Source organism: Solanum lycopersicum, chromosome 3 (genome assembly GCF_036512215.1).
Source record: "Solanum lycopersicum chromosome 3, SLM_r2.1".
In the NCBI taxonomy this organism is placed as follows: Eukaryota; Viridiplantae; Streptophyta; class Magnoliopsida; order Solanales; family Solanaceae; genus Solanum; species Solanum lycopersicum.
In genome coordinates this window covers 20,048,493-20,073,050 of record NC_090802.1, presented here as the reverse complement: position 1 = coordinate 20,073,050, position 24,558 = coordinate 20,048,493, and the positions used below count along the sequence as shown (strand labels likewise).

The 24,558-nt window shown below is 39.5% G+C and overlaps 1 protein-coding gene across 1 annotated transcript; it reads right to left on the bottom strand.

Moving 5' to 3' along the window:
* Positions 1-12,772: 12,772 nt before the first annotated feature.
* Positions 12,773-13,198, bottom strand: LOC138347454 (uncharacterized). Its single transcript, XM_069295750.1, has one exon. The coding sequence runs from the start codon at positions 13,196-13,198 to the stop codon at positions 12,773-12,775; it is 426 nt and encodes a 141-aa protein (XP_069151851.1).
* Positions 13,199-24,558: the final 11,360 nt, after the last annotated feature.

Sequence of the window (24,558 nt, the reverse complement as noted above, 5' to 3'; positions counted from 1 at the left end):
CTCCTTCAATTCTGTGTCACCCAAGTATGTTTGGTCAATTTTCTCTTTATATGGTGAGTGTGGTTGAGGTTGAAATCACTTAGTTTGTGATTTAGTTGATTGTAGGGGTGTGGGTTTGGATTGGTTCTTGAGGTATTGTGTGTTTCATGAAATATTACGTGTGTTTCGATGTCTTGAGTAAAACACAATGAATTTTTTTTAATGAAGTTGAATTGAATAGGGGTTATGGGACGTTGTGATTTGAAAAGGACTACATGTGTGACATAATTTGCATTTGGGTATGAGGAAGTGTTGTGAAACAATAGCTTTGTGACCATGTAGTGTTTGTGTTACATTGTGAGGGTGAGGTGAACTAGTGTGTTATTATGCTTGTTCTGCTTTGAATTGTTGAGTAGAAACACAATGAGTGGGTTATTTCTTGTAGGTGGTGATATTTCTTGTAGGTGGTGATTTTAACTAAAACAGGGGGCATGAATGAAGAGAAAAAGGATATCTTTTGATTGTTGTTTTTGAATTCTCGATTAGAAGACACAATTTCTAGGTGTATTTGTGCTAAGTAATTAAGTGGATGTTGAATTCTTGAGTAGACATTGTGTAGGTTGTGAAGGTGAGATATTTGTATACTTTTTAGTTCAAAGTCGTGAATAGAACTATCAAATATGCTTGAATATGTTGGAAATTCTTATTTTAGAAAGTATGAGTATCTAGATTACGACTTCTTTGAACTAAGTGTGGGTGGTGTGCACACACCACCCATTTCTTTCTTTGCGATGTGATACTTTGGGTTGAACTTTGATATATCTTGCAGGTAACCATGTCTACATCACAACATCCCGAGAAAGTTGTAGCCCAACCAACACAAAAGAAGAGGCCAAGGAGCGGAAATGTTCCACTAGCGCCTCCGCCCCCCCGAGGCCAAACTATGAGAATCAGGCTCAAGATTGTGGCAAAAGAGGGAAAGGCAGGTATAAAAAACATACAAAGTCCTCATATTTCTCAAATGTCTCTATTTACAAGGATATTCTGGCACACGAGTTTCCATAGATTCTAAGGCGGATGAAGGAGCTCAAGATGGACTTATCCTTTGTTGACCATGATGAGTGCAACCTCCACATGGTCCGAGAGTTCTATGCGAACTGGACACCCGAGACTCGATCACAATATGTGACAGTAAGAGGGACAACCATGCCCATTTCACCGAAAAGCATAAATGATTTATTAGGAACGACAGAGGATGCAGACCCAAAAGTGTTGATGGGGCTGAACATACGCCCACATACCAAGCGATCCGACATATGTTGTGCGTAAGTCCATGGGTCAATGGACTAAACACAACGGAAAGAGGTACCATACTTCTCTTCCAAACACGCAAATCCAGCAAGAGACACGAGTATGACTAAAAGTTGTGATGAATTTCTAGATCCCGAGATTACACTACATACACATCACTCGTGACACAATGTGTCTAGTGTATGCTCTAATGACGGGAATAGAGATCTACATCAAGGCTATTATTAAATCAACAATGTGGAAGGCTAGAGCTCACAAGGGCCACAAGTATGTATTGGGAGGCTCATTACAAGGATCTGTTGCATTACAAGTGTTCCGGAGGAGATCTGAGATTACATGGCACCACTATATCCAATAGTAGTGGACATTGAGCGTCAAAGGTGGGAAGAGTTAATCATGGTTAGAATGTATGGCTAAGAGATTCTTCGTCACATTACTAGTGGTCGTCCGTATACTGACTAGGATATTGGAGAGGTGCACACGAGATACCCATTGAATCACAATGCCAACACACTACTTGGCATTGGTCATGAGTTTCGGGAGCCTATTAAGAATGACATTCCTACTTATGAAAAGAATCTATGAACGGGATGGGATATGGACTCTGACATCCCAATAGTGCAGATGTCAATGACGCCATGGAGGAATGATCAGGGAGTTTTTTACCTTCCCTTTTGAACTTCGTTGAAAACTGAAATGCACTGGGGATAGTGTTATTGTTTAATTGTGGGGTGGGGTGAACTACATTTTTGCATATTATATGTTTGAACTTTGTTTTTTTTTTGGATTCCTTGGTAGTTGTTTTCAGTTCTTTATCAAAGGATAGTCCCTTCGAACCGTACAAAAATACAAAAAAGATTTTTATTAAATAAGATTGAGTTTGTATTCAAAGATTGAGTTAAGCTACCTAATGATAGATGGATAAAAATCGTCTTAAGGGCAATTTTTTCATTTGATTCTTAAGTTGGGTTGTGCTGAAGTTGTAACTCATAGAAAAGAGATTGTACGAGAAAAATAATTGGCTTTTGTACATGTTTGAGTGTTATTTAAATGTGCAACTTAAGCTTAATTGAACCTTCTGCGTAACATGATTGTGTACTGAATTTGATCCTTTTTTAATACTTATGCTATGAGTGGTGAGCTTTGCTATAATATCCATGACATGTTTCTAAGTCTAGAACTTGCCCAGGTTGTTATTGAAGGTAAATGTAGGTAATATTATGCTTGAAAGATTATAACAAGCTTTCTTTGAAAAGGGTTAAAAAATTGAGCCCCTTCAAAAAATCATATCCAGTCAAGCCCAATTGAGTCTTTTATCCTTGAATTTGTTCTAACCTACATGATTAGTCAATATATTTTATTGATACCATAGTTTTGATCCCAAACCCTAATGCACTGTGTTAGGACAAAAGGTAGAAACAAATAAAAAAGTAAATAAGGTGGTAAAGCATTATTGTAAGGAAAGAGAAAGAAAAGGTAAAGCAATGCCCCAGAAGTGCGAATTTGAGTTGGATCTGGTCCATAAGATAGTGTCCACTTCAACAAAGGTTGGAAAAGATGGCTGTTGTTGAGTCTCAAAAAAAAGGGGGGCAAAGTAACTTAAGCGAAGGTTGAAAAAAACTGGGGGAAGTTATTGAAGAAGAGAGGGGCTAATAGTTGTGATTGTAGGAGAAAGCAGAACATAGTTCATTAGGGAGAATGAGTCACTAATATCATCTAAATGCATCCTTTCTTACCCTTAGCCTACATTAAAATCAGAACAAGTCTTGTTTGATTTTAAGCATGATACGCTTGATTAGTCAAGATGTACACAACGGGCAAGCTTATGGTTCTCAGTACATGCATGTATGATGTTGATTTCTGAGTGAGAGTGTGTATGTGTGAAAAGTACTTAAATGATATTCAGTTGAGTAACTTGAGTGTATGGACTATTTATTGGTTTGAGGGGCACTTGTTGTAGGAAGTTAGGTGATAAGTAGTGGTGCGTATGATTGTTAAGAGTGTTGGTTGTAAAAAGTTGTCAATTTATGTACATGAGACATGCATATCATGATGAGAAACATGTTGTGTGAATCATGAGCAGCTCTTAGGGAGTAGATGGTGGACGCACAGCCCAATGTAGGGAGTCTAGGTGTAGGAGGGACAAATAAAGTTTTAAGTGTGGGGTAGTGATCTGGGGCCTACTTATATGTCTATAATGCTAATTATGCTCGCATTTAATCCAATTTTGAATTAGATATATATGTGTTTCGAGTCATATCAAGTCATTTGTATATTTATGAACTAACCGACATGATTAGTTGTGTAGGTTAGTTTAACAGGAGAAACATGCACAAAAAGGGACAAAGGAAGCAGTCAAAAAATTTGAGTCAAAAGAGATCAAGGAAGAATTTGAAGAAAATGCAAAAGGAATTTGTGTGTTGTTCCCGTGTCCCAATGAAGGGTTCAAATTAGAGGTTGTGAAAATCAATTTGAGGTAAAATACCTCGTGTTCGTCCCGCGTCGTGCAGAAGGCAAAGTGCTTGTACTCAAATTTGGGAAGCCATCGCGCATCGCGTGCCTAAGGCCAAGAATTGGTCATTTAGACTCTTAGTATAAATAGGGTTTTATTTTATTTTATTAGATATTCTTTTTGTAATTTTGAACAAGGATGACTTAAAAACTGCCTTTGTAAAGTTTTTTGAATTAATTCTCTACCTCACTTCCTTTCAATCTTGTTGATGATTCATATCCATTGTAAGATTGAATATTGGATTACGTATAACTAAATACCCCTAGTTCTAGGGTTGTTGATACATGATGAATGTAATCTCTTGAGTTTGATTTTTGGGTTTATTATTGACTATCACATGAATCGCTCTTATGTTCTTATTTTTGTATTTCATGCTTGATCACCATAGAAATAAATCTATTGTCCGGATTGAACTTGAGAGAGTAATAAGAGGATAAAACGTGAGGCATATGGAGCTTGTTGAACTCTAAATAGCTAGGGTCTATTCGTCTCTAGGATAGGGATATACCTAGAGACCTCGCTTGGGTCACCATACAGGAGGATAACTTAATGTTCATTATTTAACCATTTTATCCCTTCTCAACGGTGTATTTAGAGTGTTAAAACATTGTAGGCGATTAGAGGTCGGGAGACCATGATCATATATCTAACCCTGTGATTAAGTGATTCCATAGTTAATAATTAGTCAATTTAATGATACTGATTGCATGATTCCTGATAAAAGTTGCATTCCTGGGCCTATTCTAAATCGTTGTTCGAAAATAGAGAAATTGAATCATATTAGTTATATTTTATTTTAAGTTAGAATTAAATAATAATTAACTCTTTAAATCTGGAAATTATAGTTGTGTTGAACTACAAGTTAGAAGGATTGATAAGTCCTGATCATAAGTTCCTGTGGTACGATACCCGACTCCCAAAAAGAGTCACTCTAATTCTTGTACAATCACGTGCACTTACGTGTGTGATTTGACCGCAGCATCAGACATTTCTCATATATAAAGTTTAGTACTTGAAGAAACCAAAGATTATTCTAGAGATTGTCAAGTTAGGTTCAACGGCCAATTTGGATATAAAATTTTAAATGGTCAGTATAGGCATATTATTGATGTTAAAAGAAGCTATATACTTGTAGAACCTGACAGTTGAGATGCATACCATGTCAATATGTTGTTTTGGCATATCAGCATGCAGGGAAAGATCTTGAAGATCATGTCGTACATTGGTATATAAAAGATACTTTCATGAAGACTTATAATTATTTTATCCATCCAATACCTAACATAAAAATGTGACCTCACACTAGTTATATAGTGATTGAGCCTCCTGAACTAAAACAAATGCCTGACAGACCATCAAAATCCAGAAGAAAGTCAAAGGATGAGACAAGAAAGAAGTATGGAAAGTTGTACAAAATAGGTGTAAAAATGACTTGCTCCAAGTACCATCAATAATGCCACAATAATAAAGCCTGCAAATATGTGGTAATACTCAAGTCAACCTTTGATTACTTCAATTAAACAACTAAAATGCAATACATTTTTTCTTTTTCTTATTTACACTATTAAATCTTCTGAAAGTGGTCAGCATGGAAGCTCAACCCATCATGAACCTGGAAGGTCAACCCAACCTGCAAGCTCAAGCCAACCTCAAAGCTCGAAGCAACCTACAGGTTATTTCCAGCCACCAAGCTCAAGCCAACCTGTTGGTTGTAGCCAGCCACCAAGCTCAAACCAACCACCAAGCTTTATCCAACCACCAAGCTCAAGCCAACCTGTAGGTTCTAATAAGATACCAACCTGGAGACCATCACAACATGTCAACTCAGTCCAACAATAAAATTCTATTTGTGATGATTCTTAAATTGTTAGAAGAGTTCAACAAGTTGGAAGTGGTATGAGAATAGGGATGGGAAAAGGTAGGGGAGAAAAGGTTATGATACTTTAACTGTTACACGTGCAAAAAGAGGTAGGGGAAAAGAAGGAGCATCAATATCAACAGAAAGAAACAAAAGGCCTAAGACTGCTATATCCAAGTGTGCAACACCAACAAACATTGATATTGGTTATAAGCCTCATGGAATTAAATGGAAGGGTAAAGATGTTGTCACCATTTCACAATTACAACGCAAATGCAAAGGGGGTGGATCTGCATACGTCTAGTGTAGCAAGAGGAAGAACAAAGGGGTATGACTACTTTAATATGTTTTGGGTGTTTTTGATGTACACTTAGGGGTTGTTTTATTTTGCATTTGTAATGCAAGTACGAGACAATATTGAAACTGCTTTAATATGTTTTGTGATGTTTTTGATGTACACTATAACTAGTGGTTTAAATGTGGATTTTCTTACAAGGAAATGTCAAGAATTTTTTGTCGATCATTCATGCTTGTTTGGAGCTTAATGTTGTGTTGTTCACTTAATATGGTTATTGTTGTTTGGAGGTGATTAAGAGGATTATAATAACACAATACAATAGAGGTGAATAAACAAGAAAAATATGACAGATTAATGAACAACTTATCTCCATTCATTCGTCTAATCAGTAAAACAAACACACAAGACAACTAATGCAATCATTCTAAGACTACTAACATAAATATTTCCATATAGGGTAAATCACGAGTACAATAACACATATGATCCTGATTTTTCTTGCCCGCTTCCTCTCTTGTTCATAGGATTTGATTCTTTTCAGTAGACCCCATATGATCTTTTTTACTTGAGGCGGTATATCATCATCGTACCATAAAAAATAATCGCATCCACCTAATCTCTACAAAATTATCAAAATCATTAAACTATAATTAGCGATTGACAATGATTTGTTTAACCTAATTAGAATAATGATAAAAAGCTTACCTTTGTGTTTTTACGAAAAAAGAATCAACGTTTTGTATTAAGTTGTGTACATGAGGTTTTCAATTCAGCATTAACCCCATATCGACAGAACACATTTGCATTTGAAGAAGTTGAAATTGAAAAATTGGACATCTCCTACGTTGTGAAGAAGATGAATGAAGAAATTTTTTTGATCTCCATTGTAGCAACAACAATGGTGAGATGTGGAGAAGAAAGAGATAAGAAATAAGAAAGGGGAAGAATCTAGGATATGATAAATAAAAAGGGAAGATTTGGACCGTTAAGTATGTTAAAGTGTGCCAATCATACACATCTATTTTTTCTTTCATTTCACGCGCTGTAAAGGAGTGACTGAAACAATAAGTGACAAGTCAGCTAGGTGTGTCTGATAGGTATGCTTTTTGAACAATTTAAGTGTTCAATAGGAAGGAATCCTTGTTAAGGTGTCCATAGTCTCTTATGTGTTCTCCCTAGTTTAAACCACTTATTTTTTAGATAATTTTTCAAATATTTATTAAAAAATTTAATTATATAAATTTGTATGATATAAGCATATAGAGATATATAAGGTACTTATTTTACTAGAAGAATAACAAAATAACCTAAAAATGACTTGAAAATATTTTGGGACTTTGTAAAGATAATTATTTAAAGTTGTTTGAAATTTAAGAAACTTGAAAATTAACTAATATTGTGGAAGCATATGTTTGACCCTTTCAATATATTTAATGGAAAATTACACAATAAGACAAATGTCATATTTGCCCTTTCTATAGGCAGTGGTTGTGCATCGTGCAACCTCCATTGAGATGCTACGCAGGGATGACAAGAACCAATCTTTCCCGAAATTTTCAAGAACCAAGAGTGAAAAATCCCTCCGCGATAGTAACCTCCCATATTTGGTCCTGTTGTTTTTTTAGTCAAAATAGAATTGGTTAAATGGTCAAATAGTTGCAGTGGTCTTTTGGGAACTTTAGAGATTACTTATTGGTGGTTATATTAGGTATTTTAAGAGTATATATGCATTACAATAGCTATTTAGACACTGGACTCCAAATCAAAACCTTTTTCTCCCAAAATTCTCCGAAAATCACCATTGAAGAAGAAGAGAAATTGCAGGTAGCTTTAGGATGAATTTACCAAGGTTTCAAGATGGGTTTAAGATTCTAATCTAAGGTATTTGAAGCTTATTCATTCATAGATTTTTTCACTCACGGAGCTTCCCCAGTTTTCCTCATTTGTGAATCCAAAGAACCCCAATCTAGAGAGGGTTGTGATTGCATTGTGGGCAAGGCTAAATTGTGATCCCAATCTAGTAGGTAGCATTAATTTATGTTAATGTGATGATTATATGATGTTTTCATGAATTATTCATGATGGATTGTAGTATTTGATGTTGAAGGTGATTATGGCAATTTTAGGCCATTAGAGGCTAGACGAAGGTTCTAAGTGAACCTCCTAATTCAATTATATTGTATACTATTCATTTTGATTGAATCACCTATATATGAATTGACCTAGTTTTGTCTTGACTTGAAAAGATGGAATTGAACCTATATGATCATTAATGCCTAGACTTACCTTAACGATCAAATTGAATGAAGTGAGCATATAATTGAATATAGATCATAATATATTGAATTTGGAAATATTTTTTGGGTGGGTATGCTATTGATGCTAGGGATTTATGGGTGAAGTCACTATGAAGGGATTATAATGATATTTTCTTCTGAACTTATACATGAACAAGTTAGGGGGGGGGATTTCTCTTACATAGATGGACTCTAGGTTGAAGTAAGAACCTAAAATGAATCAAGACATTATGAATTAGAATAGCTTGAATAAAAGTATCAATGGAAGCTTGTGATAGCAAATCTCAAGGAGACTTGAGTTGGAATACTCATGGAAGCTTGAGGTGATGAACTTTATGGTAGCTTGGGATGGAAGAAATAAACTATCTCATGATACCTTGGTCTTGTGTTGCTAATATGCTTGATCATGGTAGCTTGACTTGGTTAGGCCAAAGCTTTAGGAGAAAGGTCTATACTCTCCTAATGATAGCTTGATTTGTATGTAATGTGCATTTCATTAATATTAATTTCTCATGGTAGCTTAGGATTGAGGATCCATGCTCCCCTCTTGCATCTACATGATTGGTTGCATGGTGCTTAGGTTGGGGGTATCCTTCCTTTGTTAGATTGGTTAGTATGATGATATGCCTTCCATGTTAGTAGGTCTATTATGATAGTTAGTTGAGCTCAATAAACAAGGTTGTAAGATAAGTTATCTTGGATTAGGTTAGTCTAGAGAAGTACTTAGTATGGATGGTAGTATGGGATGTCATTCATACATTGCACAGGTATGACTTGAAGATACCTATGACATGACCCCTACATGATGTATGCTTAACTAAGATAGTGACTATAGTTGCATTCCATGAATTGATTGGCTAACGATGATAGTTACTTGTCAATATGAAATAGGTCTACTAGAGACTCCTAAGATGACATTAAAGGGAATAGGGTGATTTCATGATATGCTTAGTGTGTGAGGTAGAATGGGATGCTTCACATGCATTCCACAAGTATGTTTTGTTGTGTCCTAGGGCATAGTGTTCATATGTTATGAAGGACTTAGGTCTAATTATGAAAGTGGATTATGATCAAGAATGACCGTAGTACGGGATGATACCTTAGCCTTGCACAAGTATACTTAGAGGTGGATTCTGAAGTAGTTCATTTGAGTAAGAAAGACAATGAGTTAAGTATGAACTCTTATATGATTTATGATGCTTTATTATGTTATGATATTCATGATATGCTTATATTTTTATCTCTTATGATTATATCTATTATTCACTAACCCTTTGACATATCTTATGTTTGGCATGCTAGTTTCAATACTTAGTACATTTCGTACTAACGCATATGTTGCCTACAGTATAATCCAATGTAGGGTCTTGAGGAGATTGAGTTACATCGAAGGGTAAAGTTTACAAGGCTTTCAAGAGGTGAATATTGGTGAGTCCTCATAGCATCCGAGGATACCACCCTTATGATCTTTTATGTTTTTCTTTACGTTTAGAAATTCGTGGGGTTATATGTTAGACGTTTTATGAAAAGACTTCCGCATAATATTTTTGAGAAAAAAATTTAAATTTTGCGCTTATTTTCATAAATATGCAATGAGTGATGACTAAGAGGCTTGTACAAGACCTATGAGAGGTCAAGTACGCTGTGTTTCGACTAAAAATGCTCTAACTTCTAAGGATTACTTGCGAGTTGAAACAAACTTGGAATCAGAGCATGAAGTTATGAAATGGTCCTAGGATGCCTCAAAAAACGTCTAGTTGAGCCTTATTCATCGGTGTGAGTCACGACACATATATGAGTTGGAGGTTACGGGATGCTTAGGAAAGTTTCACTTATTTATTCTTCAAGTTGTGCCATAGAGTTTCGCTTGAATAATCCTTCTTCTAATTTTGGATATGATTTCTTTCTAGGTTACGACTAACACTAGGGGTTATGCTAGAAGGGAAGGAGATGGCATGGAGAATCAAGAGGTTCCTCCGTAAGAGAATAAAGTCCCTCCTCAATTTCCTAATGCTCCTCAAGTGGATAATAATACTCTAGAAAATTTAAGCCTTGTATCATCTTATTGTCTCAAGCCTTGACGGCCCACGCCAATAAGGAGCTGGTGCCAAACTCTATAGGGGGAATGAGTGACTTTAAAGTTAGGAAGTTCTTGAGGATGAACCCTCCGGAATATAGTGGCTCCAAGGTGGAGGAAGATCCAAATGGGCTCATAGATGAGGTATATAAGACTCTTGCTATTATGGGATTGTCTTCGAGGGAGAAAGCGGAGCTAGCCGCTTATCAATCAAAAGATGTAGCTCGTGTTTAATATGAGCAATGGAAAGATTCTAGGCTGGTAAGGATGGGTCCCACAGAGTGGGAGACTTTTAAGTCATTCTTCCTTGTTAGGTTCTTTCCTAGAGAATTATGTTAAGGAGTATGCTTTAAAGTTCACTCTTTTGTCCAGGTATGCTTCAAGCTTGATAGCAAACTCTAGAGACTTGACGAATAGGTTCATGACATAGGTCGCCGAACTAGTAGAATAAGAGTGTCGTACGACAATGCTTGTTGATGACATGGATATCTCCCGACTCATGGTGTTTGCTCAACAAATAGAAGAGTTCAAAATCAAGAAAGAGAAAAAGAGAAGTAGGATGGACAATGATGGATCTAATGAACATGGTCGTTCTAAAATCGACAAAAGTTTTCCGGACAAGGTTACTCTAGTGCTTCTATGTATGAGAATGAGAGGGTGTCTAACCCTAGACCTCAAGGGAAAAGCAATGATCATTCTCGACCTACTTGCTCTAGGTGTGGTAGGAAACATGAGGTAGGTGTTTGGTTGGTAGGGATGGTTGTAATAGGTGTGGTGAAACTGGCCACATGATGAGGGATTGCTCTAAGGGAAAGGTTAATGTGAAAGAAGGCAAGCAAGTTGCTACTACACAGGTGGAAGATGGTCCTCCAAAGAGGAATAGGTTTTATGCTCTCCAATCCAAGGGTGATCAAGAATGATCTCCTTATGTCCCTCACCGGTATGTGTTTCTTAGTGATTTATGAAAATTTCCAGAATTTCCATGATTATGTTTTACTTTGCTGATTTTGCTGCTCTAAATGATGATGAATTGATGATTAGAAATACATGTGTAGCTTATTCCAAAGTAAGGGGATAGGGAATCTTTTCCATAAGGTCTCGATATAATTATGTGTAGTCATATTTAGCTTGGAATCTTATTGTTTCCTTGGTTTGGGTATGTGAATTTATGTATAATGCATATACGATGGACTGCTACTCTAGAGTTGGTCCTTTAGAGAAGTGTTTAGTAAAATGTCATTCGAGGACGATGTTTCCAAGTGAAGGGATATTATTAAAACCTCAAAAGGGTTGGATTCAATTAGATCCTAACATGTTGGTTATGAGATTATTAAGTCATAAAATGACTAAAATAGTGTTTAGAGGCAGTATGTAAAGTTTGGAGGTAAAACGTCAAAAACGTTTGGAAACTAGTCGAGGTTGAACTAATGTTTTGTAAAGGTGTTTTGCAGTATGATTTGAAGGTGAAATTGAGTATTGATTGTTACTATACATAGACTGATATGTAAATGGTCAAAATTTCTGAGAGCTACACCCCAGGGACCAGCCAAAAGGTCCCAAGGAGGACCCAAACATGGTCCAAGCAAGTTGCCGCACCAGGCAAGAATAAGCAGTGGATGCGCGTCGCATAGCTTGCACGAAGATGGGAAAATTTTTGCCTGTGACGCAGGGCCGCATGAACCATTCTGTACCAAAAGTTTCCAGTACCAAGAATCAAAAATACCTCCGCGACGCGCAGTAACCTCCTAGATTTGGTCGTGTCATTTTTAAGTCAAATTAGAATTGGTTAAATGCTCCAATTGTTGCAGGGGTATTTTGGGATCTTAAGGGATTAGTTATTGGCAGTTATTTTAGGTATTTGAAGAGTATATAAGAAGTACAATAGTCATATAGACCCTAGTGTCAGAGATTTAGAGTATTTTCTAATACTCCATGTGGCCCTCGATGACTTACTCACTAATCTTTCATGATCTTGTAAGTTGAAGGAAGACTTTAAGACTTAAACACTAAGAGAACGCATGGAAAGACTTAGAAAGAACAAGAATGAGAATTTTGAAGAAGGTTTTGTATTATGCTTGGAGAATGCTTTACAAGTTGCTTGGTGCCTTTGCAAATGAAAGGCACCTCTATTTATACTACTTCCTAGGGAGTAAAGTACAATTAATATTTACTTGACAACCTTCTAAGATATTTACACTTTGGTCCTCTTTTTAGAGAATTTTACAATGCTTTGGGACCTTTCCTAGCCTTCTTGAGACTTCCAAAAGGTTCTAGAGTCTTTCGCACAACTAGAGAACCTTCTGCCTGGATTCTGACACGGAATCAGGCTGGAATTGTGGCGGGACGTCACATGCTCCCCCACCTGATGATGAAATGACTGTGGCGCATTGTTGGAAAAACTCTTGGACTTTATCTTTGAATTGCCACAAGTCTTATATTTCTACCATGTGGCCTCCTCTAGAGTTTGTCCCTTCCAATGCACAATGAACATAGCGCTGGCTTGTTGACCTCGTTTCCGTTTGGCCTGGTAGTCTATGATAGCTTCGATCTCCATGTCGTGTAAGGTGATGACGGTAATGGGTGCCCGTTGTGATTGGTTCCAGCTAGGATCCTCCTTATCCTCATGGTACAGCTTGAGGACGCTCGCATGGAACACCGGATGGATCTTAAAGGATGGAGGTAACTCCAACTTGTACGAAATCTTTCCTAAGTTGGCGACGATCTTGTATGGACCCTCATATTTGCTCACTAATTTTTGATGGATGCCTCTTCGTTCATTGAACTGTCTTGGGTTGAATTTCACCAATACCATGTCGCCTTCCTTATAGTCTGTGGGACAACGCTTGCGGTCGGCGAACTTCTTCATCCTTTTTGCTGCCTTGTACAAGTAGGACTTGGTAGTATCAAGATGCTCCTCTCATCTCTTGTCAAGATAGTAGGCACCCAAACGCTTACCCTCAAAAGCAGCTTACAACGAATATGGAGTTTGGGGTTGTTATCCTGTCGCCAACTCAAATTATGTGTGCCCGGTGGACTCACTCCTTTGCAAATTATAGGAAAACAACGCCATGTCTAAGAGTCTGACCTAATCCTTTTATGCAAACTAACATATTGTCTTAGATATCACTTTAATAGGGCGTTTACGTGTTCGGTGTAACCGTCGATCTGTGGATGGAAACTTGTGGAAAAGTGAAGATCCATGCCAAGGTTCTAGAACAAATCTCTCCAAATGTTCCCGGTAAAGCTGGGTCTCGGTCACTAATGATATGTCTGGAAAGCCCCCAATATTTCATAATGTTCTTGAAGAATAATCGAGCAGCTTCTTCTGCGGTGCAACCGGCTGTGACAGGCATAAAGGTGCATACTTTGAAAACCTGTCCACCACGACCATGATCGTACCAAACCCGCTGGACTTTGGCAAAGAAATGATGAAGTCCATAGTCACGCTCTCTCATAGGCGTTTTGCTACGGGTAGTGGCTCAAGTAACACTCCCGGTTGCCTTTTCTCCACCTTATCTTGTTGGCACAAAAGACAAGTTTGTACATAGCACTCTATGTCGTCCCACATATGTGGCCAAAAATAAATAGCCTAGACTAGCGCCCTCGTATGTCGCAGCCTCAGATGCCCTGCCCACTGTGTGTCGTGGCTTTCCTTAATGATGTGTCGGCTGATAGACCAAAACTTGGAAACATAAACCCTTCGACCGGTAGTGAGCAAAAGGCCATCTTCTACCCAAAAGTTTCTGGTTTTGTCTTGGGCAGCCAATTCCATCATCTTATCGGCCTCTAGATCGTGTTGCATGCCATTCTTGAATGCATCTTGAATGTCATAGTGATCTGTAATGATAGAAGCAAGCTCGAGCTTCCTACTTAGTGTGTCGGCCACGATGTTGCCTCTTCTTTGCTTATACTCCAAGACATAGTCGAACTCGTCCTGAAAGTCTTGTTATCTAGATTGCTTTGGGGTGATATTCTTTTGTGATTGGAAGTAGATAATGTCCACGATGTCGGTCTTGACCACGAACTTGGATCCTAGTAAGTAGTATCTCCATGTGCGCAGGCAATGTACAATGGTCGTCATCTCTTTCTTCTACACTGTGTAACGCCGTTCGATCTCGTTTAGCTTGTAGATTTTGAATTCTACTTTTTTGGGTGTCTATCCTGTATTAAGACTCCCCCAATTGCAAAGTCTGATGCATTCGTATGTACTTAGAATCTCTTGAAGAAGTCGGGCAGCATCAAGATCGGCTCTTCCGTCACTGCGGCCTTGAGACCTTCAAATGCTCTTTGGCACTCCTCGCTCCAAAGACATGGATTATTCTTCTTTAACAACTAGGTCAGTGGATCAGCTTTAGCGGAGTATCCACAGATGAACATGCGATAGTAGTTTGCAAGTCCAAGAAAGGATCATAGGTCGGTCACCTTCGTGAGCGCCTCCTGCTCGTGGATCGCCCAAATTTTTGCCTCGTCAATTCATAGTTCGCGCTGGATGATAATATGGCCTAAGAAGTGCACCTCGTGCTAGGAGAACTCGCACTTCTCCCGCTTGAAATTGAGATGGTGTTTCCATAAGACTTGGTAGACTCTCCTAAGGTGCTCTATGTGCTCCTCCAAGGTGTTACTATAGATGATTATGTCATCTAAATACACCACCACGAATTGGTCCAAGTAGGGGTGAAAGATCTTGTTCATTAGCGTGTAAAAGGTGGTGATTGCATTGGTTAAGCCAAAAGGCATTAACAACTACTCCTATGATCCATATCTGGTCACGCACGGTGTCTTCTGCTCGTCCCCTTCTGCGATGCGCTCATGGTAGTAGCCTTTCTGGAGGTCCATCTTGGTAAAGTACTTGGTCTGTCCACGTCTATCAAAAAGTCTGCAATGAGCGGGATAGCATATTTATTCTTAATTGTTACCTTATTGAGCGCCCGATAGTCAATGCATAAGCGCAACAACCCATCTTTCTTCTTCTCGAATAGAACTAGCGCACAATAAGGTGCTTTGGATGGACAGATGTGACCGGCCTCGAGGATATCCTCAACTGATTCTTACCTCCTCTAGCTCGGATTGAGCCATGCAGTAAGGTACATGTAAAGGTGGTTTGAGTCCAACCTCAAACTCTATCTTGTGATCTACCTCCGGCCTCAGGCAGAGTCTATGGCAGCTCGTCTGGTATCACGTCCTTGTTTTGCTCAAGGACCTTCTCTAAGATCTGTGGCAAGGACTCCTTAGTACCATTTTATTCTCCCAAACTTGTATTGTTATCCAGGAAAGTCGCTTCTTCTTTCTTCAGGCCCTTCTCGATCTGTATGGCCGACATGTGCATGCGTCCTTTCTTCTTCAATACCTTGACTAGAGGTACCATGCATGACCCTTCTCGCTCCATCACCATGAGTTTTTTGAGGTAGGGATCGATCATCGTATGACATTTCTGGAAGAACTCCTGTCAAGAATGATATCAAAGATATCTAAATGAGCGACGGTGAAGTTCCTTACCTTTCTACTTTCCCAAAGAGATGCTCACTCCTTGGGTGACCCCACATATGGGAGTCGATGGGGTGTTAACCGTCTTGAGGCGAGTGTTGCTTGGCATGTAGTTCAGCCTTAACCTCTCTGCCACCTCCTTGGTCATGGTGTTTGCTTCCGCCCCAGATTCTACCATGGCAAGATCTGGTCGTCTATTTATAAAGATGTCTACATACTGAGTGCTGAAGTCTCTCGGCTTTTCCATCTTCTTGGATATAGCACCGCATAATCCTACCATGCCCAATTGCGTCATGACCGTGTCTCATCTTGCTTTTATGTGTCCTTCTCCTTCCTTTCTTGAAGGATGGCACCAAGGTTCTACATGTCAGAACACCTGGCATAGCCGTGCGGTCCACCGCATATGTAGCAGCCATTTTCTTTGTTGGTATGTGCCTACTTCTCCGTGAAATTATAGCGCACGAACCGCTTACTCTCTGGCTTATGGGGGTCGTGCTGCTTAGGGTGTGTCTGCTGCTCCTTTCCTTGACCACAATCCCCCCCCCCCCACCTTTTGCATGACTACTTCTTGCATCCCTATTCTTAGTCTTGTCATGTCTTTCATGCTTGAAGTCCGTCAAGGAATAGGCTTGTGTGATGGCTTCGTCAATGGTCTTGACCTGTCGCCGCTCCAAATCCTTCTTGACCTAATTTTGCAGTTCGTCCATGAAGTGGAACAATATGTTCTCGTTTGTTAGGTTGGGAATTTGAAGCGTTAGAGTTGTGAACTCCTTCACATATGCTCAAATGCTTCCCGTTTGCTTCAATTCCCGGAACTAGCGCTTAACCTAATAAACGAGGAAAAAGGCTTTCTTTAATTCTTTGCGGAATTTCTCCCACATGTTGATGGTGCACGTCCCCTTCCCAATCTCGGCCTCTTTGCGCCTTCACAATAGCATAGCCATCTCGGAAAGATACAACACGACAGTGTTGATCTTATTCTCGTCGCTCCTCACCTGACTATATTTAAAATAATTCTCCAAGTGCCATAGAAAGTTCTCCACCTCTTGGGTGTCATGGACGCCATTCAATATGGTTGTCTTGAATGCCTCAACTCTGGCCTCCCTATCACAGTAAGGTGATGTAGATCCTCCAGCCTCCACGCTTTCCTTGAATGTTGTCACTTCGGCTCCAAGGAAGTGATGGCCTCCTTCATCTCGAACTCATCCCGCTGGTGTCCCTCTAACTCTTTACGGATTTTCTTGGTCTCCTCAAGGGTGAAATCCTCAAAGGTCTTGAACTTGTCGTCGGCAACATTTATGTGCCGGCCTAATATCTCCACGATCTTCCTTACCACTTCCACCCTTACTACCCATTCTTCTCCAGCGGTGACGTCTATGACGTCTTCTCCCAATTCATTGTCACTTGCTTCGGTAGTCGAAGGCGGATGAGATGTTAGCGTCTCGCTGGGTGTCTGATAGGGCAGTACTTCTTCATTCCCTTTTGATGTTTCTTCCCCTTTTGGTTCCTCTTTCCACCATCCATACGGACATTGGTGGTGCTAGCGCCATTTATGTCTTCTTCTGTAATCATTCCCTTAGTATCGAACCTCGCTCTGATATCACGTCGTCATGGACTTAGAGTATTTTCTAAGACTCCGTGCAAACCTCGATGACTTACTTACTAATATTTCAAGATCTTGTAAGATGAAGGAAGCCTTTAAGACATGGAATGCTAAGAGAATGCTTGGAAAGATTTAGAAAGACCAAGAATGAGAATTTTGAAGAAGGCTTTTATATTATGCTTGGAGAATGCTTCACAAGTTGCTTGGTGCCTTTGCAAATGAGGGGCACCTCTATCTATTCTACTAATGTTTCATGGTTTCATTGTACTTCAATTATTTTTCCTTAAGATTGGTGTGTGTCTAGAGCCTTTTTTGTAGTAATTTTAATATTTTTTGTCTTTGTTTTGCAGGAATGTTGTCCAAAACAAAAATGCAGAAGGCTGTGACGAATCAGTGCAGTGGTGACCGTCGATTGAAGGTTCAGGCATTTGGAAGCAACTCGGGGAATTTCGACTAAGTGGGACTACGGAAGGATCGGCAGTCCATCGACTGATTGACAGACCGTCCTGGCAAAAGGTCGATGTAATTAGAGAATGTCCCAGTACCCGAAGTTGAAGAAAAGCTAAGTATGGAACGACAGAAGCATCGAAGGACCGTAGATGAATCGGCGGACCATGTTGTTGGTCCATCGATTGGATCAGAGAAGATGCAAAGTCAAGGCTGAGAAAAGAAGCTAAGTATGGACCGACGGAGGAAGTCAACGGTCCTTCGTTTCATCAACGGATTGTCTGTGGGGGTCGTTGATTGAAGCCGCGTTTTGGACAAATTTTTTTTATTTGAAATCCTTTTAATTTAGGACTCCTTTAATTATAAATAGGGTGAAAAACCTCGTTTTTGCGGTTGGATTCTTTTACCACTTTCATACTTTTGTCCTTGGAGATTTGGATTTGCAATTAATTCAACTTTCCAGATTTCATGTTCAAGATAATTGTGTAATTTCAAGTTCAATTTCTGGATTTTCTTCGAATTTGTCAAAGTAAGTTAATGATTTATTATTTTTCAATTATGAATTGTGTTCTTCTAATCATGGGTAACTAAATCCACAAGTAAGGTTATGGAAACCATGGAAGATTAACAAAATAAACCTAGATAAATAACAATTCTCAAATAGGTTATTGCATGCATCGATAATTCTTTTGTTTAGAAGTCTTTTTAACGAGTGCACGTGTTAGAACTCGCTTAATTGCTACTTGCCATACAAAGGGGGTAGTTAATAGGAAAAGAATTATCAACATAGATTTAGTGGATACTATATAATAAGCTAGTTTCGATTGGTGCAAAGTAATAACTAAAACAAACATCGAATATGATGCTTAATATGAAGTAAAGGTAAGGGTTAGTAACTTAGACACACATAGCCGGACCAAGGTACGGGGTAAAATTCTCTAAATGCCGGACCAAGGATTTAGAGATACATAACTTATCACTTTGCATGCAAAACACAGCGAAGAATTGTTATAGCTAGGATTATGGTGTTATGAACCTACGGGGAACACTTAACCCTTGTTTCTCTCACAACTTGATAAACACCAATATTCACTCTTGCTACTTGTTTGATTTCACAACATTGCAACACTTTTGTTTCACAAAACCCTCTTTTAATTACTAGTTTTTGAAAAGGACTTGACTAAATAGAGGTAATCGTATATTAAAGACAAGTCTAAATAATTTTCCTCGTGGGATCTACCCTAACCTAATAATTTAGTTTTTTACTAGATATGATGATACTCACAAACTTACTTCTCAAATAAGAAGTAAAGTGGTCATATCAAGTAAAAAACCAAACCAATGAGATTGGGATCATTCCCATGAGGAAAATAAGTTAGACTATATTCAGTCTATTATTACTATTGTTCAGACAATTACTTCCTTGGAAAGCAAAAATGATAAAAGGGGGGTTTTCTATTTCTAAATAAATGAAAGTAACTAGAGAAATTAAAGGAGACAACTAACAACTTCAGATATTGGAGTTTAATCAATTAATAAAAGTAACTAGGGTTTACGTGTTCCCCACAGGTTCATAACTTGATAATTCTAACTATAACAACTCTTTCCTAGTATCTTGCATGCAAAGTGATAAGTTATGTATTTCTAAATCCTTGGTCCGGCATCTAGAAAATTTCACTCCGCACCTTGGTCTGGCTATGTGTGTTGCTATACTAACCCTTACCTTTACCTCATATTAAGCATCATATTCGATATTTGACTAACTTATTACCTCGTAAAAATCAATACTAGCCTATTAGATAGTATACACTAAATCTATGTTGATAATTCTTTTCCTATTATCTACCTTCTTGGTCCGGCAAGTTGCATTAAGAAGAGTTTTAACGTTGGTCATCCGTTAAAAAGACTTCTAAGAGAAAGAATTATCAATACATGCAAGACACTATTCTAGAATTGTTATTTTAGTTAGGGTTTACCTCATTATTCACCTATGCTTCCCACAACCCTAGTTATGGAGTTTAGTTACCCATAGTCATAATCACAATATTTAAATATGTAATATAAGAATTCATGCACTTACTTCAATGAGAAAGAATTAAATCCAACAGTTCACTTGATTAATTAAAAAAATCACCAACAATCAATTAATGCAATTAATTGACGACTAAAGATTCTCCAAAAGTATTACAATAATCACGAAGTCTAATCCACAAAAGAAGCTCAAATAACCAAAAGTCTAACAAAGAGTCTAAAAATAATCAAGAGTCTAACCTCAAAAACGAGGTTTTTTGAACTATTTATAAAAAATAGGGATAATGCCCAAGTACCCCCTCAACTTATGCCCGAAATCTCAGAGACACACTTATACTATACTAAGGTCCTATTACCCCCTTGAACTTATTTTATTAATAATTTTTTACCCCTTTTTAGCTTATGTGGCACTATCTTGTGGGACCAACGATGGTTGATTTTTTTTGAACTAGTGACACGTACGCTAAAAAGGGGTAGAAAATTACATTTCAGGGGGGTAATAGGACCTTAATATAGTATAAGTGTGTCTCTGGGATTTCGGGCATAGGTTGAGGTGGTACTTGAGTATTTTCCCTAAAAAATAAAAACCTTACTAAATAAGGACTCTATTTGCTGCAAAATCTGTCAAAATGCGGCTGGGTCGACGGACCTCGCGACGGATCGTCGGGGTCACGACGGGCCGTCATGGACTCTATCGTCCCATACTCCTGCAATTTCTTCTGTTGCTCTTTTCATTACCCTCAACGGCAGGTATGATGGATCGTCACAGGCACAACGGTCCGTCAGGGGTATCCGTTCCATAACACTTGAACTCTTGGAATTTGGGTACTGGACTACTTCTCTGATCTTCATGACGAACCGGCAAGACGAACCGTCATGGCTACGACGGTCCGTCACGCATTCTATAACCCAACACTTGGTCATACTTCCCCATCTTCCTTCAGCAGCTGCACTACGATGCCACAAACGGACCGTCACGAGCACGACGGACCGTCACAAGCTCCGTAGGTGGTACTTTTCTGCATTTCTTGCTCAAAAACCTCCGCATTCATCTTTTAGACAGATTTCCTGCAAATAAAGAGAAACTTGCATAAAAATTAATACAAAAAGGCTTTTGGACACACGAAACTTAAGGAAAAAGCATTAAATATACCGTGAAACCACGGTATATCAACAACCTCAAATTAAATTCGTTGTTTGTCCTCAAGCGACGCACTATCACTCAATACAAAATCTTTGTACAATAGTATTCATGTTTTATCTTTCGCAATCATTTGGCTATCAATCCCGATCAGTCTCATCATATTTATGCATGCTATCACTATTAGGATTGAATTATATGTGGAATCACACTATGACACAAACTCACCATGCACTAACACCTATCCTCTTCAAATTCTCACCGAGGTGCTAATATTTCTTGTATTGCAACTAGTGTCCTCACTTCAAGAGAATATCCTTATTTTTCACACAATGACTTCAGTTTTAGTATAAGGATTACTTTTTAACACTCATTCTCAGAACAAATTCACACTCATTCATACATATTGCCATAAGCTTGCACTTATTTTCACTGTCTTAAGTTCGCTATGCAACTCTTAGGATCACGATAGGACTTTCTTAGCTCGTAACATAGGCTCAGGGTCAGGTAGGGTATATTTAGGTATACTTTAGTGAATTTTGCCCTCCTTGACATATCCGCTAAACATACCACTTTTTATCATTTTATTTCGCCCAATTTGTCATATTCTTTCATCTTGCTATTTTCCCTTCTTTTTCATTTGTGTAAGTGACTCTCTTCTTTTCTTGCTTGTATTTCTTGTGTTTTTTTCACTTTTCTTTCAACTAATTCTTGAGTCACTTTACTTTAGTTATTTCTCTTTCTTTGTTCTTTCAACCCCACTTTCAAGAGCATTCCTCATAATAGCCACCCTCAACTCATGGCTTTGCCATGATTCGAAGTACACAATACCCAAAGTTGGGTCAGGGCCATAAAAAGGGTTGTTTACTTCATTAGCCACCCTCAACTTATGCTTTTGTCATAAGCTGAGATGCACATGTCCAAGGAGGGACCAGGGCCAACACATTATTCTCAAAAAAGATCAGTTGGGGTGAAAAAGAAAGGTCTAGTTTAAGCTCAAATCATTTGGATCAAAGAAGGATTAATTTCATTTGGTTTTCTTTTATTTAGGATAAAAATAGGCTATATTGAATAAGGGTCTATAATCCTTTCCTTATTGTCTATTACAACATACTTTTAGCAGGACTAACCAGGCAAGTTCTAGCTCAATACAAATAGTGGACTATTCAAATCTTCCTCACACTCACTTGACATCTCATTACTCTACAAGATTATCAGACACCTAATTCGAATTTTAGAATTAGGGTCATGCAGTGGTGTACCTCTATGTCATGCTTAGAGCCACACATTTATCAATTACTATGCCTAGTCATGCATCATTTTCATTTTATCAGGATATCATTTTAGCCATCGTGCTTCAGAATTAAACTATGTACAAAAGATATAGACATGTCGGTTCAACAGAAAAATAATCAGTCTCTGGGGGGAAAAGAACACAGGCAAGAAAACCCCAAAAGAGGATAGTGAATGGGCCTACTCAGACTTCACCCTAGCACTCACTTTCCATTTACCCCACCCCCAACAAAAAGACATGAAATTGTCCCCAATGCATAAAAAAATTGAAATACAAGAGTGGTAGGTGAAGCAAACCTGGGGCGCAAAGCGCCGATGATCACCAAGCTGGTGGGTCCTGTTCCCCAGAACCCACTACCTCTGTAATCTGGACACCCTCAGTAGTGTCCACAGCATCAACAACACTATTAGTAGTGCCTCCCGCTATCTCCATATTTCTGGAGCTAGATGCCCCAGCAGCTAACTCTACTGCCCTCATCTGACGCGCCTCCTCATCAGCAAGCGAGGCTCTCCTCGCAGCCTCTATCTCACGACGCTTCTTCTTCCATGATCGAGCCTCATCCTCCTCTAGACCCCTACACCTCTTGGCATGCTCTCGAGGGGGAGGTGGTGGAATCTCAAAAGTGGCGAATAAGGTCGCCATCACTGTGTCTTCACCAGGCTCTGCAGAAGGGGCCTCAGACTCAAGCACCCTAGCCTCTAAGATCATATCTATGTATGCGCGAAGACTGTCGATCGCAGCCTGAAGGATCGACACATCCACCTGAGGGGCTGGCCGGGCTAGCACCCACAACTCAAAAGCGTACAAGCGCTGATGAACCTCAGCGATCTTTCGCTCTGTGTGCTGGACCATTCTCCACTCCAAGATCTCTTCTACCTCAGCAATAGACCTTTGCATCCAAGGTTGGATGTGATGCAGAAGTTTAGCCATCTGTGCCTCTAATTTCTGGACCCTAGCAAGAGGGACCAGAGTGGGGAAAGGGAATGAGCCAGAGGAGCTCGGGGTAGTGCTACTACCTGGGATAGACTCGACCGGGGTAGTATCAGTGGAAGCCGTCTGTGTAGACGTGTGGGACTGTTCTATCGTATCAGCCAGATTGTCACCAAGTGGAGGCTACTCTGAACGAGGCCCTCTGCGTGGAGTCAACTCATTGGCCTCATCCCTGATGAGGTCGATATCAACAGTGCCCAGCGGGGTCTTGAGCTAATCAATGTGCCATATAGGCATACCTGCGGACCTGCATAGAGAAAATATCGTGCACGGGAAAGGGTAAGTAGTTATGACCTTAAAACCCCTCTCGTGCATGAACTCCTGTAGAAGCCACATAAAGTCCACTTCAAACTCGGCTATCATCGCCGCCATCAGTACTGCACGATCTCATGTGACTATATTATCAGCGGATGTGGGGGAAAGGCAGTGGCAGACAATCAACCATAGAAACTTTGCAGTGAAGGTCAGGTTAGCCTTCTTGGTGGCTCCTTCGGATCGGTCACCCAGTCAGCACCCTCTCCATCAACAAACAAGTGTAGGGCCATCCACCTCTTGGTGGTCTCTCTCGGCCATGGCTCACGCAGGATTTGGCCATCTTTAACAATTTACCACCGGTAGTCAAACTCGGCGGTTAGAGGGGTCCGGTTGGCATCAACATCCTCGCCGTATAAATAATGGCGGATGGAAGGCAGAGAGATATCAACTTGAATGCCACGTACTCGAACCTGCTCCAGTGGGGCCTGTTTGGCGGGGGGAGCCCACCTATCAATTTGTGATCTGAGAGTAGCCCCGTAAGAGGCGTAGAACTCGTGGACCAATTCTTTGCTATAACGGCCCAACGAACGCGCTAACCAATCTAGTCGATGTCTGGTGAACAGATTGTAGATCTATGGCATAGTCGGGATACTTCTCGTAAAGACACGCCGCTCCAATGTAAGTGTCCATGTCATGACTCCTTTGTCTTTCAAAAACTTTGCATCGAAATAGACTTGATACTTCCCATTGACACACCACCGGTTGGGTTGGTCGGCAACAAAGGTGAGAGCACGAGTCGGTGAACCGGGTGTGGATTCCAAACTGTCAGCCTAATCAGACGAGGCAGACTGTGCAGCTGTGGTGGGTGCAGGGACCTCAGCAGATCCAGATGCATTCTCCGACCACGAAACTCCTAAGGAGCCAGATGCTCTTTCTTCATTAGTAGCTGATCAAGAAGGTGTGCCGGTCAGTGTGCGCTCC